The 14,525-nt window shown below is 52.8% G+C and overlaps 2 protein-coding genes across 2 annotated transcripts; both read left to right on the top strand.

The window, feature by feature from the left end:
• Positions 1 to 11,614: 11,614 nt before the first annotated feature.
• Positions 11,615 to 13,344, top strand: LOC117585730 (oocyte zinc finger protein XlCOF19). The gene is made up of 3 exons (XM_034275374.1): positions 11,615 to 11,791; positions 11,867 to 12,483; positions 12,549 to 13,344. Exons 1-3 carry the CDS (start codon positions 11,666 to 11,668, stop codon positions 12,793 to 12,795), a joined length of 990 nt encoding a protein of 329 aa, XP_034131265.1. The 5' UTR covers positions 11,615 to 11,665; the 3' UTR covers positions 12,796 to 13,344.
• Positions 13,218 to 14,515, top strand: LOC117585732 (neuroendocrine protein 7B2). Its single transcript, XM_034275377.1, has 2 exons — positions 13,218 to 13,398; positions 13,455 to 14,515. Exons 1-2 carry the CDS (start codon positions 13,371 to 13,373, stop codon positions 14,246 to 14,248), a joined length of 822 nt encoding a protein of 273 aa, XP_034131268.1. The 5' UTR covers positions 13,218 to 13,370; the 3' UTR covers positions 14,249 to 14,515.
• The last annotated feature ends 10 nt before the right edge of the window (positions 14,516 to 14,525 follow it).

Genomic DNA, 14,525 nt, shown 5'->3' with positions numbered 1-14,525 from the left:
TCCCGGAAACTGACCCTCTCAATATAACCTTGACGGCCACGTTTTCTTCTCTCCTCCTTGCCACCTTGCAACCATTTTTCAGCCTCCCAGGATCCACACCAGATCCCGCCGCTGTCTGCTCTTCTTCTCCAGCCCTGTCGGTTATCGGCTACTTCAGAAAGCCGTCCATAACAAGAGATCTTGATCTTGTCATGTCTATGAATGCCCCTCTTAACCGAATGCCGGCCGCCACCTAGGCGAGCTCCGCCACTGCGGCGAGGTGCATGGCCACCACCACTATGGCGACGTCGTCTGCAAACCCCACCTGGTGTTGAGCTGGCATCGGTAGTCTTAGGACGCCATCGTACATGACGTTCTAGAGCAGGGGTCCCAAAACGGAGCCCTGAGGGACTCCATCTGAGACTGTATGCCCTGGAACCCAGACTGGTCTCGTACGTCAGACCCTACGTGTAACTACGTGTCCAAATGGTTATGAATTGAGTGCGTTGTATGTTATATACAGAATATATTTTATAATATGTTACGAACCTGTATTGGTGTTGGGGCAAGGCCGGCTAGCCAGTCCTTTCAGGGCTGGGTTCTTCCCAGGCCCCCTGGTCGCACAACAAACCAACTGTTCGGACATCTCGAACCAACAAACGACTATTCAAACACAAACCAACGGACTTTACTCTACACTTCACGGACACTCATCTCTCCGACGCAGAACAACAACAAATCTCCTTTCCAAGTGCAGCGGCCGATCTCCATTTCGCCGCTGTGGTCCCCTTTCCCCCCCATACTAAACAAACTAGCACTTCATATCAACGTTATAATTTGTAACTCAAAAAGTTAACACATACTGTAACGAACCCTTTTTCCGGGTCTCGTGACCTGTGCTGGGCTGACTCAGCGGGAAATTGGGTGGTTGCAACGAATTTATATTGTTGCCTCGACGACCAAGTAAAAACACAGGATTGGTTTATTTCTGACAATTGGGGTTTTATTCAATATTAATCTCTATCGCTTAGCCTAGCTTATGGCTATGTTACCGCTATCTTGTGACCTGTCGATTTCTGACGGTTGGCTCCGGGCGTTGCACGTTGGTGCCGCTGAACTGGGGCAATTGATCTTAATCCGCCACACCAATTCCGCACTCCAACGGTTCGCCTTTCTCTACCTTAACCTCGTCCGAAAATCTGTTGTTCACTCTGATTATGCAAGACTCACTCTGGGCATTCGATGTCGCGGGTCCCGTTACGATTTCCGCTATTATGCACTTCGATTCACTTATTCACCCGAACACTCGGCCTAGCTCTTGGGCTGCTCACGCGTGAAGCTTCTCTCGCTTGGCGGCCACCCTCCTTATATAGGCGCCGGCTAACGGTTCTAACACGCGGTCAGTGTTTTTCCATCGGCGATTCTGATGCTTTCTCCCTTCTTCGTAACTGGACCCCGATTCCATGGCCATATTTGGGCATGCGTTGGTCCGCTGCCGGCCCGAGCCCATCCTTCCACTCTCTTCTGCGCCGCCGTCTCGGGCTCCCCGCTCTCTGAGCGCCTCTTCTAAACTCGCCGTGTTCGGATATCCGAGCCCCTGGCTTTAACCCTCTACAGTCTGTGAGGGACACGTTCCCTCACACTCCCCTCTTTCTTCGAGAAGCGGAGAACCTTGGTTTTCCGCTGACTCGGCGCGCAGCTCTTGCCTGCGCGCGCGCATTTCAATTGATGCCGGTCCCCGTTACGATTTTCCATTCATTTATTTTTTTTTTATTCCGCTCGTCCCGCATGTTGGTCCCGGAAGACCGCTGTCCCCGCGGCTGACATCGTGACCCGGTAGCGGACGCCGCGTTCCGTCACCAGCCTGTTGGTGCGCCGGCCCGTCAGCCTCGCACCGGCCTGTGCGCGGACCACGGACTCGGGCAAATCCTTGGGCTCGAGCAGTGTCCATCGGCGCGCCGCGGGCTCCGACGTCTGTCGTTGGAGCGTCGGCCGATGTCCTCGTTGCGGTTCCGGGCACGAGGCTTGTCGCCTGAACGGTGGGACCGGTGGTGCCGCATCTGCTGTCGGCCGCTTGAGCGTTGGTGCCGATGGTGCCGGCTCTGGCCACGGCCCGCGTTTATTTGTTCGTGCGTGCGCCCGCTGGCCTTCATGGACTGGTGAGTGTGTCCTGCGCGGCACCCCTCCTTTACTTTTATAAGTATTTTAAGGTCAGCTTCATCCTGCGTGATGGCCTTTCCCTTCATCCCTACTTCGGCTGGGGCTTCAGGTCTGCCAGGTGGGCCGTCCGAACATGCCCATCACTATCTCTCTTCATCTGGCAGATCACTGGCGACTTAAAGTCGACCACCCGGTACGGCCCGGCATACCTCGGCGCCAACTTGGCCGCGAATCCCTCCGCTGCGTTCGACAGATGGTGCTGCCGCACCCATACCACATCTCCTATCTGTGGCTTCCACTCCCGTCTCCTCAGGTTGTAGTGCCTTGCCTGATCTTGGGCCGCCCTCTCCAGATTGCGTCGCACCAACTGGAAAATTTCCCTCAATTTCGATGCATTTTCCTCGGGCGTTCTCGGCCCCTGTCCTGTTCCTAGGGCTCCCTCGTCGTACAGCGCGTTTGGCAGTCGGGGCTCTCTTCCTTGTACGATGTACGCTGGAGAATAGCCCGTTGACTCTGCCACGCCTGTATTCACAGCTAGCATCAGCTCTGGCCATTTCTCATCCCAGCACCGCTGATCACCCTCCGTGAACTGTGCGATCATCGTTTTCACTGTACGGTTTGTACGTTCCGTCGGGTTCTCTTGGGGTGTGTATGGCGCGGTGAATTGCTGTCTGACCCCCATTTCCCCCAAGAACTTTTTGAACACGCGGCTTGTAAATTGGACTCCGTTATCGGTGATCATCACCTTTGGCACTCCAAATCGAGCCAAGATTCTTTCGCGGACTGCCTTCACCAGCGCTTCCGCAGTGGCTTTCCTCAACGGTACCAATTCGGTCCATTTGGAGAAACGATCCACTAACACCAACAGCATTGCGTTCCCATGCTTCGATCTCGGCAGCGGTCCCACGAAGTCCGCACACACTGTTGCCCATGGCTCTTCTGGGACCTGGGTCAACATTTTCCCAGCTGCCCGTACCTGGCATGGTNGAATTTATATTGTTGCCTCGACGACCAAGTAAAAACACAGGATTGGTTTATTTCTGACAATTGGGGTTTTATTCAATATTAATCTCTATCGCTTAGCCTAGCTTATGGCTATGTTACCGCTATCTTGTGACCTGTCGATTTCTGACGGTTGGCTCCGGGCGTTGCACGTTGGTGCCGCTGAACTGGGGCAATTGATCTTAATCCGCCACACCAATTCCGCACTCCAACGGTTCGCCTTTCTCTACCTTAACCTCGTCCGAAAATCTGTTGTTCACTCTGATTATGCAAGACTCACTCTGAGCATTCGATGTCGCGGGTCCCGTTACGATTTCCGCTATTATGCACTTCGATTCACTTATTCACCCGAACACTCGGCCTAGCTCTTGGGCTGCTCACGCGTGAAGCTTCCCTCGCTTGGCGGCCACCCTCCTTATATAGGCGCCGGCTAACGGTTCTAACACGCGGTCAGTGTTTTTCCATCGGCGATTCTGATGCTTTCTCCCTTCTTCGTAACTTGACCCCGATTCCATGGCCATATTTGGTCATGCGTTGGTCCGCTGCCGGCCCGATCCCATCCTTCCACTCTCTTCTGCGCCGCCGTCTCGGGCTCCCCGCTCTCTGGGCGTCTCTCCCCAAATGGCCATATTTGGTCATGCGTTCGTCCGCTGCCGGCCCGATCCCATCCTTCCCCTCTATTCTGCTCCGCCATCTTGGGCTCCCCGCTCTCTGAGCGCCTCTTCTAAATTCGCCGTGTTCGGATATCCGAGCCCCTGGCTTTAACCCTCTACAGCCTGTGAGCGACACGTTCCCTCACACTCCCCTCTTTCTTCGAGAAGCGGAGAACCTTGGTTTTCCCCTGACTCGGCGCGCCGCTCTTGCCTGCGCGCGCGCATTTCAATTGATGCCGGTCCCCGTTACGATTTTCCATTCATTTATTTTTTTTTTATTCCGCTCGTCCCGCATGTTGGTCCCGGAAGACCGCTGTCCCCGCGGCTGACATCGTGACCCGGTAGCGGACGCCGCGTTCCGTCACCAGCCTGTTGGTGCGCCGGACCGTCAGCCTCGCACCGGCCTGTGCGCGGACCACGGACTCGGGCCAATCCTTGGACTCGAGCAGTGTCCATCGGCGCGCCGCGGGCTCCGACGTCTGTCGTTGGAGCGTCGGCCGATGTCCTCGTTGCGGTTCCGGGCACGAGGCTTGTCGCCTGAATGGTGGGACCGGTGGTGCCGCGTCTGCTGTCGGCCGCTTGAGCGTTGGTGCCGATGGTGCCGGCTCTGGCCACAGCCATGGCCCCCTCTCCCCTGTCTCCGAGGCCTCGGCCGCGCTCTCCGCCCGTGGCTCCACCGCTGGTCGCTGCTCCGCCTGCTCTGCCCTCTCCTCCCGTGCCAGGGCCTCTGCCCGCAGGATCGCCGCAGCCGCCCGAAGCACCCTCAGTGCTTCTGGCACCTCTGGCCCTGCCTCCGCTGCCTCCGGCTCCGCTGCCTCCGGCTCCGCTGCCTCCGGCTCCGCTGCCTCCGGCTCCACCTCCCTCGGAGCCTGTTTCGGCGCCTCTTCCGCCGCGCTGGCCTTTACCCCACTCGCGCCCGCCGTGCTCGCCGCCGGTCTCCGCCTTGGGTCGTGGCTGTTGCTGTGGGGTGGCGCCTCCTCCCATACCCGTGCCTCCTCTGGGTCCGGGTCCATCGGCGCAGGCCCCGAGGCCCAGGTAATGTGCCACACCATCCCCTCGCGCACCGCCGTTCGCACCTCCTGGGACACAAACGGACCGATCACGGCTCCCTGTGGACCCTGCCAGCCGGGCCCTGGTTGTCGAGGCTGTTGCTGTTGTTGCTGCTGATGCTGCTGCTGCTGATGCTGCTGCTGCTGATGCTGCTGATGCTGCTGCTGATGCTGCTGCTCCAGTGCTGTCGGCACCCCCTGCGCCGCTTCCGTGGCCCCTTCCATGGGCTCTCCTGCTCCCCACATGGCCTCTTCTTCCTCATCGGCTTGCCGCAGCCGCTCCTCCCAGCTCACCTCGGCCTGCGGTGGCCGCACCTTTGGCGCCTTCTCCGCACTCATTGAGCACGTGGTCGTGGGCGTAGGTGTGGGCGTAGGTGTGGGCGTGGGTGTGGGCTCCCTCCTCCTCTTCGGTGACGGTGGGCCTGCCTCGTGCTCCCTTCTCCACACTCGGGTCTCCCGCTCCACAGGGCCTTCTCTCTGGCCTCCACCCACCTTTTCTTCACCGCGATGTTCCTTAGGAGGCACTGGGTGCGGCCCTTCGCCTCCCTCTTCAGCACCCGGCCTCCCGCTCAGTCAGCTCCTTCTCTTTGGCCATCGCCCACTTCTTTTTCGCGACAATGCCCTCCAAGAAGTGCCGGGTGCGGGCCCTCTCCTCAGGTGTGAGGAAGTTCCAACGGTCCCTCACGGTGCTGGGTCCCCTCGGCGTCTCTCCATATTTCGCCCCGCCGTGCCTCCACTCCTCCGCCTTGCGCACCTGGCGCCCAAGCTCCCCTTGTTTGGGTGCCGGCTGCCAGTCCACGATGACGACGTCATCCTCGCTCTCGCTTTCCACCGGCGACACCACCGGGCTTGCCGATGAGCATGCCGATGGAGCAGGCGAAAAATAAGGCGACGCCTATACCTGCAGCACGGGAGACTTACTTCGCCGACCGCACTCGTCTCCACGCATGGGCACGGTCGCCTCATGCTGACGGTGCACGTCGACGTCGTAGTCTCCGTACCGCAGCCGTTCCTCCTGGTCCTCGACAAAATTCTGCACGTGTGCCATTTTTTCGCTTTTTTTTTTTTTTTTTTTCCTCCTCCGCTGTGGTCGATCGCTTACCGCGTGTGTTCACAAAGTGCCGGTCCGGCCCTTAATCTCCCCTATTTATGCTCTCGTTGCACTCCCACTCGTTCCGGCTAACGGTACATCCCTTCGTGGGACCCGTGCACTCTCTCTCACCGTTGCTCCCGCTCTCCTAACGGTTGTTGCCCTTATCTGATCTCACTGCGTTAATCCCAGAGTGCCGGCCTGTGTTTTGTCGCCTCGCGTACATCGCTTCGCTGAGCGTTGGTGCCGACGGTGCCGGCTCGGTGTTTGTCGCCTCGCATACATTGATCCGCTGAGCGTTGGTGCCAACGGTGCCGGCTCGGTGTTTGTCGCCTCGCGTACATCGATTAGCTGAGCGTTGGTGCCGATGGTGCCGGCTCTGGCCACGGCCCACGTTTATTTGTTCGTGCGTGCGCCCGCTGGCCTTCATGGACTGGTGAGTGTGCCCTGCGCGGCACCCCTCCTTTACTTTTATAAGTATTTTAAGGTCAGCTTCATCCTGCGTAATGGCCTTTCCCTTCATCCCTCCTTCGGCTGGGGCTTCAGGTCTGCCAGGTGGGCCGTCCGAACATGCCCATCACTATCTCTCTTCATCTGGCAGATCACTGGCGACTTAAAGTCGACCACCCGGTACGGCCCGGCATACCTCGGCGGCAACTTGGCCGCGAATCCCTCCGCTGCGTTCGACAGATGAGGCTGCCGCACCCATACGACCTCTCCTATCTGTGGCTTCCACTCCCGTCTCCTCAGGTTGTAGTGCCTTGCCTGATCTTGGGCCGCCCTCTCCAGATTGCGTCGCACCAACTGGAAAATTTCCCTCAATTTCGATGCATTTTCCTCGGGCGTTCTCGGCCCCTGTCCTGTTCCTAGGGCTCCCTCGTCGTACAGCGCGTTTGGCAGTCGGGGCTCTCTTCCTTGTACGATGTACGCTGGAGAATAGCCCGTTGACTCTGCCACGCCTGTATTCACAGCTAGCATCAGCTCTGGCCATTACTCGTCCCTGCACCGCTGATCTCCCTCCGTGAACTGTGCGATCATCGTTTTCTCTGTACGGTTTGTACGTTCCGTCGGGTTCTCTTGGGGTGTGTATGGCGCGGTGAATTGCTGTCTGACCCCCATTTCCCCCAAGAACTTCTTGAACACGCGGCTTGTAAATTGGACTCCGTTATCGGTGATCATCACCTTTGGCACTCCAAATCGAGCCAAGATTCTTTCGCGGACTGCCTTCACCAGCGCTTCCGCAGTGGCTTTCCTCAACGGTACCAATTCGGTCCATTTGGAGAAACGATCCACTAACACCAACAGCATTGCGTTCCCATGCTTCGATCTCGGCAGCGGTCCCACGAAGTCCGCACACACTGTTGCCCATGGCTCTTCTGGGACCTGGGTCAACATTTTCCCAGCTGCCCGTACCTGGCATGGTTTGAAACGCAGGCAGNTCGATCCGCTGAGTGTTGGTGCTAACGGTGCCGGCTCGGTGTTTGTCGTCTCGCGTACATTGATTCGCTGAGCGTTGGTGCCGACGGTGCCGGCTCGGTGTTTTGTCGCCTCGCGTACATTGATCCGCTGAGCGTTGGTGCTAACGGTGCCGGCTCGGTGTTTTTCGCCTCGCATACATTGATCCGCTGAGCGTTGGTGCCAACAGTGTCGGCTCGGTGTTTTGTCGCCTCGCGTACATCGATCCGCTGAGCGTTGGTGCTAACGGTGCCGGCTCGGTGTTTTGTCGCCTCGCGTACATTGATCCGCTGAGCGTTGGTGCTAACGGTGCCGGCTCGGTGTTTGTCGCCTCGCATACATTGATCCGCTGAGCGTTGGTGCCAACAGTGCCGGCTCGGTGTTTGTCGCCTCGCGTACATCGATTAGCTGAGCGTTGGTGCCGATGGTGCCGGCTCGGTGTTTTGTCGCCTCGCTTCGTTTATTTGTTCGTGCGTGCGCCCGCTGGCCTTCATGGACTGGTGAGTGTGTCCTGCGCGGCACCCCTCCTTTACTTTTATAAGTATTTTAAGGTCAGCTTCATCCTGCGTGATGGCCTTTCCCTTCATCCCTACTTCGGCTGGGGCTTCAGGTCTGCCAGGTGGGCCGTCCGAACATGCCCATCACTATCTCTCTTCATCTGGCAGATCACTGGCGACTTAAAGTCGACCACCCGGTACGGCCCGGCATACCTCGGCGCCAACTTGACCGCGAATCCCTCCGCTGCGTTCGACAGATGGTGCTGCCGCACCCATAAGACCTCTCCTATCTGTGGCTTCCACTCCCGTCTCCTCAGGTTGTAGTGCCTTGCCTGATCTTGGGCCGCCCTCTCCAGATTGCGTCGCACCAACTGGAAAATTTCCCTCAATTTCGATGCATTTTCCTCGGGCGTTCTCGGCCCCTGTCCTGTTCCTAGGGCTCCCTCGTCGTACAGCGCGTTTGGCAGTCGGAGCTCTCTTCCTTGTACGATGTACGCTGGAGAATAGCCCGTTGACTCTGCCACGCCTGTATTCACAGCTAGCATCAGCTCTGGCCATTTCTCATCCCAGCACCGCTGATCACCCTCCGTGAACTGTGCGATCATCGTTTTCACCGTACGGTTTGTACGTTCCGTCGGGTTCTCTTGGGGTGTGTATGGCGCGGTGAATTGCTGTCTGACCCCCATTTCCCCCAAGAACTTTTTGAACACGCGGCTTGTAAATTGGACTCCGTTATCGGTGATCATCACCTTTGGCACTCCAAATCGAGCCAAGATTCTTTCGCGGACTGCCTTCACCAGCGCTTCCGCAGTGGCTTTCCTCAACGGTACCAATAGCCAGGTAAACCTCTTTGCTAGGTGATTGTGGTTGTCGTAACGCAAGGGTACGAAGCTAGAGCCGTGCGGTCCCACGAAGTCCGCACACACTGTTGCCCATGGCTCTTCTGGGACCTGGGTCAACATTTTCCCAGCTGCCCGTACCTGGCATGGTTTGAAACGCAGGCAGGTTTCGCACCTTCTCACGTATGCCCTCAAGTCCCGGTACATCCCTGGCCAATAATACCTTTCGGCAATTCGTGCCATGGTCTTCCGACCGCCTGCATGCCCAGCCCCTGGGGAGTCATGATTCTCCCTGAGAACCTGTTCCCGTAGGTTCGTGGGGACACACAGCTTCCACGCCGCCACCTCCTCGTCTCCGGCGCGGTGGGGAATGTTTCTGTAGATTCCACCACCCTCCTCTACATAATCTGGGAATTTTGCCGGTTCCTCCTTCATCCTCTCCTTCACTTTTCGGATCCATCGGCACCCTTCGCCGATAAGGCCGAGGGGAAGTGACGGAAGAAGTAGGAGATAGGCATCCGTAGCGAGCCGGTGCCCGACGGATCTGTCACGTAGGCGGTGTTGTAACTCGACGGGGAAGGCCATGCAGTGGAGCTTCAGCATGACGACATCGAGATCCCGGGTAGAGGCGACTCTTCCCGTTGGGCTCTCGATGCTATTCAGCCACTTCAACGCCAGGTGATCCGTGATCACTTTGAAGCGATACCCTTCCAGATATGGCTTGAGCTTCCTAACGGCCCAGACGATGGCGAGACATTCCTAAACATAAATCCCTACACTAAATATTGGTGGCGCGTCCGCCTACTCCCGCCTTTCAACTTAACTTAATGGGAGGGAATTAATTGGGTTACAGAAAATAAATGTAAATAATGAAATAAATATAAATACAAATACTACATTTAAATGTTTACATTAATATGGGTGATAAATATATGTGGGACAGTTAATAAATTAAATATTAACTATTAATATCTGTAGGTGTTAATGTCTTCAGGTGGCGTATTTAATTTAATTTAATTTATTTATTGTTGTTGGCGGCGCGGTTGAGGCGGGCTCGCACCCGGGCTGGGGCGTGACCAATATTCCGCGGGCCGGGGAATGGGAATTTGGCCCATATACGGGAGGCCGGCCGGTTCAATTAATCCTTTTCGTTTGGATGCAAAAAAAAATAAGTCCTCTGATTGTCCAGCCGGTCCGTTTGGTTTTTCCCGATTCGTTTCCGATTTTTTTTCTGTCTTTCCACGGTTCCACGGTCACACACAAAAAAAACGCTCTGACACTGCCGATGTATATTTTCCCACTACCTGCCTTGTCAGCCTAGCTGCCCTATGCAGGCCCATCGCTGCAGCTGATCCCATCTCTTCTATTGCCATGGCATGGCATTCTTGAGGGTGTGGGTGAGCTGGCTCGTGGATCCCGCAATATTCACCTCTCTTAAATTCTCCCCTCTCGCTCTCTCACCGGCACCGTTGATCGCCTTGCCCTTTCGCCTATCAACCTGCCAACCTCCAAAAAAAATACTAACAAATCCAGTATTTTGCCTATCGCTCTCCTTCGAATGCAACAAATGAATGCAAAATGGATACATGCAGGAGATTTAGTGTGCTTTTAGTGTGATTGGCGGCATGATCGGAGGAGGAGGACAATCAGCGAAATAAGCGCCGACAACTTTGATTAAACCCATATCTGCAGGAAAAAAACCAGAACGGTCGTTTGTCTATACATTCGAGTATTATAACTCATATAAATATGTATACATATTGCATACATATTTGCATATTCCGAAGTTTGAAAATAGGACAGAGAATTTGCATATGGCTGGGAATAACATCTGCAGACTTCTTAAAAAAAAATTGATAGTTTTGAGTCCAAATCGCCGCCTTCGCCCCTTGTCACGACCCTGTGGAGCAGTACTTGGTCCCAAAAGGAAAACAACTTAAAACATTTTGTTAACAGCCCAGCCGGGTCTGTGTCTTGGCAACATGAAGATACTGGCGTTCAAATAAGTTTAAAAAATTATAAATGCAAATAAATTCAATATAATTTCATTAATCTATATAATAATTGTTTCCTTTTTTGCCGTTGGATGGCCTGAACCTCGTTTAGAAGCACGGTGGTCATTTATCTTTCAACATCCATTGTTGCCTCCATTTGATTGAGACTATACTCTCTGTTTGCTAGGTACCCTCTCGGAAATTAAAAAAGATCTTTATGTTTCGAGCTGCTAGCAACATACCAACGAATACCACACAAATACTATCGATACCACAAAGTACTATCGTCTGAATTTCTAGATTATTTCGGCCTGTTTTTTTCAACTGTCGTTTGATAAAAAACAAAATAGGTATAATTTAAAAAACAAGTTATATATAACAATAAAAACATTTCTCTGTGGTACACTTCCTTTCCTACTTGAAGTCTACTTGAAATTCTTGACGGCTACTCGATCCCGAGACAGCACCTTAGGCAAATAAATATTTTCTAGCCATAATTGCCGGATTTCTTCGTTGCGATGAGTCCGTGTCCTCTATTGTTGTGCTCAAATTTTGGGTTCTGCTTAAACATTTATTTAAACAAACAATTTTATTAAAATATAAATGTAATTTAAATAAAAAGCCGTAAGACAATTCGTCCGAATTTTGGGTCTTTATTTTTCTGTCGATCTTCACCTTCAGAAAAGAAAAGAGTGCAGGCTGATGTAGGGAAGTCTTTCGAGTCTGTAATATTTTGCAGTGTCCAAGAATTTAATTTTGAAGCCGCTACTTTACGTTACATTATGATTAATTGTGGTCGCAGAAAAATATCGACTGCCAAAACCAGAATCGATGTTTACACGAAAACCTAAGAATCGACTATACCGATGTTTGAATCGATTTTTTCCCAGCTCTAATTTGCGTGTGAATTTTGTTTTCATTTGTTTATTTAAATAAACACTTAAATCATGGATATTACACAAGTTTGCCGGATTTGCGCAAATAAAATAAAGGACAAGAAGCGCGAGAGACATGTGTTCAAATACATGCGTGGAAAGCTGTTGTGCCAACTCAAAATGATAACTGGAGTCGAGGTAGGTAACCTCCATGAGAATTGTTTATAAAGCGAGCGGAATTTACAGATAAAGTTACCCTTTGTTCCTTTCCAGCTGTCTACAGATGAAGGCTTGCCGCAGTTTGTCTGCGAGCGGTGCTTCTCCGAACTGGATCTGGCTGTGAAGTTTCGCGAGCGTTGCATCTTCTCACAAAAGTACTTGCTGGAGATGGTCAAGAAGACCACTGAGGAGGAGCGCAAGAAGTACGTGCCAACGGAGCTGCATGAACAATTGATTGACGCGGACCAACTGGAGCCACCCATTGAGGATGATGAAGTTTGCATGGGCTTTGTCAGAGAAGATGACGACGAGTTCACTTCCGAAGAGGACCCCCAGGCGGCGATGCTTGTCGCAGCGGAAGAGGCGCACAAGGCTGCGATAAAGGAAGAGCAGATGAATCGCGCAGCGAAGCGATGCCGTAACTTCTTTATATGTGAGCAATGCGGACAGTTCTACGATGACGAATACTCGTACAACGAGCACTTGGATGCGCACCAGGAACGCACGGAAATGAAAATGTTCTTTCCATGCACCGAATGCCCCGAAACCTTTACCAAGAAGACTGATTTGAAGCAGCATCGCACGCAGTCCCATAATGGCCAGCGCCAATTTAAGTGCGCAACTTGTGGCGAAGTCTTCGTTTCAATGGGCGCCAAGCTACGCCATGAAAAGTGAGAAAGAAGTTTGTAATTCGACCAATTTCGGATATTTAATTAATCTTTAAATCCTCCCACAGAGCCCATGAGAATGAACGCCCTTATCCCTGTCTGCAGTGCGGAAAGATATTCACCAGTGTATCGGAACTAAGTGATCATCATGCCATGCACACGGCCACCAAGATGAAATTCAAGTGTGAGCCTTGCCGCAAGGATTTCATGACCAAACCGCTCCTGGTGGCACACACCAAAACGAAGAGCCACAAGCGCACTCTGAAACAAATTGAGGATGAAATTGATTTTATAAGTGACTTTGACAGTGACTAATCTACAATTTATTTAATTATGGACTTACAAGAGCTGAATAATTATAGTTTATAGCTCTACTTAAAATTAACAAAACATTGAATTTTCCTGAAAAGTATTGTTTCTTGTATATTGTCATTTGAATTGTTTTCCCCTCTAAGAATCTCTTTAAGAGTCGAGGTGTGTAATTTCTTGAATTCTAAGTGGAATTAAATTTAGTTGCCACATACATACTTATGTATGTATATTAATTATTAATTACTTAAAATATTGTTAAACCAATTCTCTAAAGCATATCAACAAATGGCTTAATGGGACTAGGACTAGACTAAACCCGAAAGAGCTTTTATAGAACGCGCCTGCGCACTGTTTTTTCCACCTTATCAGCTTTGAATGATTTATAAAGAGCGCTGGCAATGCATATTCCGAGTATTCAACTGGTAGTCAACACATCGGCAACCTCGGATAGAACCAAACCAACCATATAACATTGTTATACATACAGATACCAGAGCCGAGTGTTTGTAGCAGCTGGCGACCGGAAAAATCAATAAACTTACCAAACTTCTACGTGGACAGTGTTAATTTCAGTGCAAATGCGCAATATGTTGTCCCGTTCGCAATGTGAGTTCTTTGAAAATAGTGAAAAATAAATAACTTCGGCATTGAACTGTTTTCAGGTCTCAAAATGCTGATTTACATGCTCCTTCTGGTGTCGGGGGGCTCGCAGGTACAGTCCTATGGCTCGAAGGATAACATTTTCGCTGACGTATTGCTGACGGATCTTCTCAATCGCATGGATAACGACATGCAGGTGGGCTACTACGACGTGGACAACGATGGCGACATGGCAGCCGTTGCGCCCAAGGACAATGTGGATCTCGTCTCTCGGTCCGAGTACTCCAGGCTGTGCGAAGGCGGCAGCGACTGTGTGCTGCAGTCGGCAGTCAACGCGAATCCCTCGCTGCGGGACCATGAGTTCCTGCAGCACAGCTCGCTGTGGGGTCACCAGTTCATCTCGGGCGGCATGGGCGAGGGCCCCAACCGCTTCAACAATATTGTAAAGAACGACGCTGGCTTGCCCGCCTACTGCAATCCACCCAATCCCTGCCCCGAGGGCTATGACGCGGACACCCAGGGAGGCAGCTGCCTCATGGACTTTGAGAACACCGCCATCTTCAGTCGCGAGTTCCAGGCTGCCCAGGACTGCACCTGCGACAACGAGCATATGTTCGACTGTTCGGAGCAGGACAGCGCCGATTCGGGCTCGGACAAGGGCGACCTCAACTCGGCCGTGGAGCAGTACATACTCCAGATGGGCCAGGAGAACAGCCTCAACAATGTCAACAGCTTGGTCAAGAAGGCAGGCTATCCGGCCATGCCCGACCCACGCATGGACGCTGTCATGAATCCATTCCTGCAGGGCGATCGTCTGCCCATAGCCGCCAAGAAGGGCAACATGCTCTTCCACTAAACAATTGCTTGACTAGTGTTGGGCGTTGGGTGTTGGGTCCTCACGTCAACTCATACATTTACGAAGCATACTTATAGCATTCGTTTTCGGTATTTGGGTGTCTACTATTATTGCAATTATTAGCCATCATAGTTGGTTATCAATGTTGTCCCGCTCAGTGGAGCTTCCAAGCAGAGTCTATACAAAGTTCTATACAGTTCCCTTGCCCCCCAATACTATGCCACCAAATAAACTTATTCATATTAAACGAGGGCTCAAAGCCAGAAACAACAAGTAC

This window comes from Drosophila guanche, unplaced genomic scaffold (assembly GCF_900245975.1).
Source record: "Drosophila guanche unplaced genomic scaffold, DGUA_6, whole genome shotgun sequence".
Lineage (NCBI taxonomy): Eukaryota > Metazoa > Arthropoda > Insecta > Diptera > Drosophilidae > Drosophila > Drosophila guanche.
Note: the sequence above shows the minus strand (reverse complement) of the source record. Positions and strands in the feature narration are given on the sequence as shown.

Excerpts from the sequence above, each read along its gene's own strand:
- LOC117585730 (XM_034275374.1), top strand. The coding sequence starts at position 11,666 with ATGGATATTACACAAGTTTGCCGGATTTGCGCAAATAAAATAAAGGAC. Across the intron at positions 11,792-11,866 it reads AAATGATAACTGGAGTCGAG|CTGTCTACAGATGAAGGCTT; the intron begins GTAGGTAACCTC and ends GTTCCTTTCCAG. Across the intron at positions 12,484-12,548 it reads GCCAAGCTACGCCATGAAAA|AGCCCATGAGAATGAACGCC; the intron begins GTGAGAAAGAAG and ends ATCCTCCCACAG.
- LOC117585732 (XM_034275377.1), top strand. The coding sequence starts at position 13,371 with ATGCGCAATATGTTGTCCCGTTCGCAAT. Across the intron at positions 13,399-13,454 it reads TATGTTGTCCCGTTCGCAAT|GTCTCAAAATGCTGATTTAC; the intron begins GTGAGTTCTTTG and ends AACTGTTTTCAG.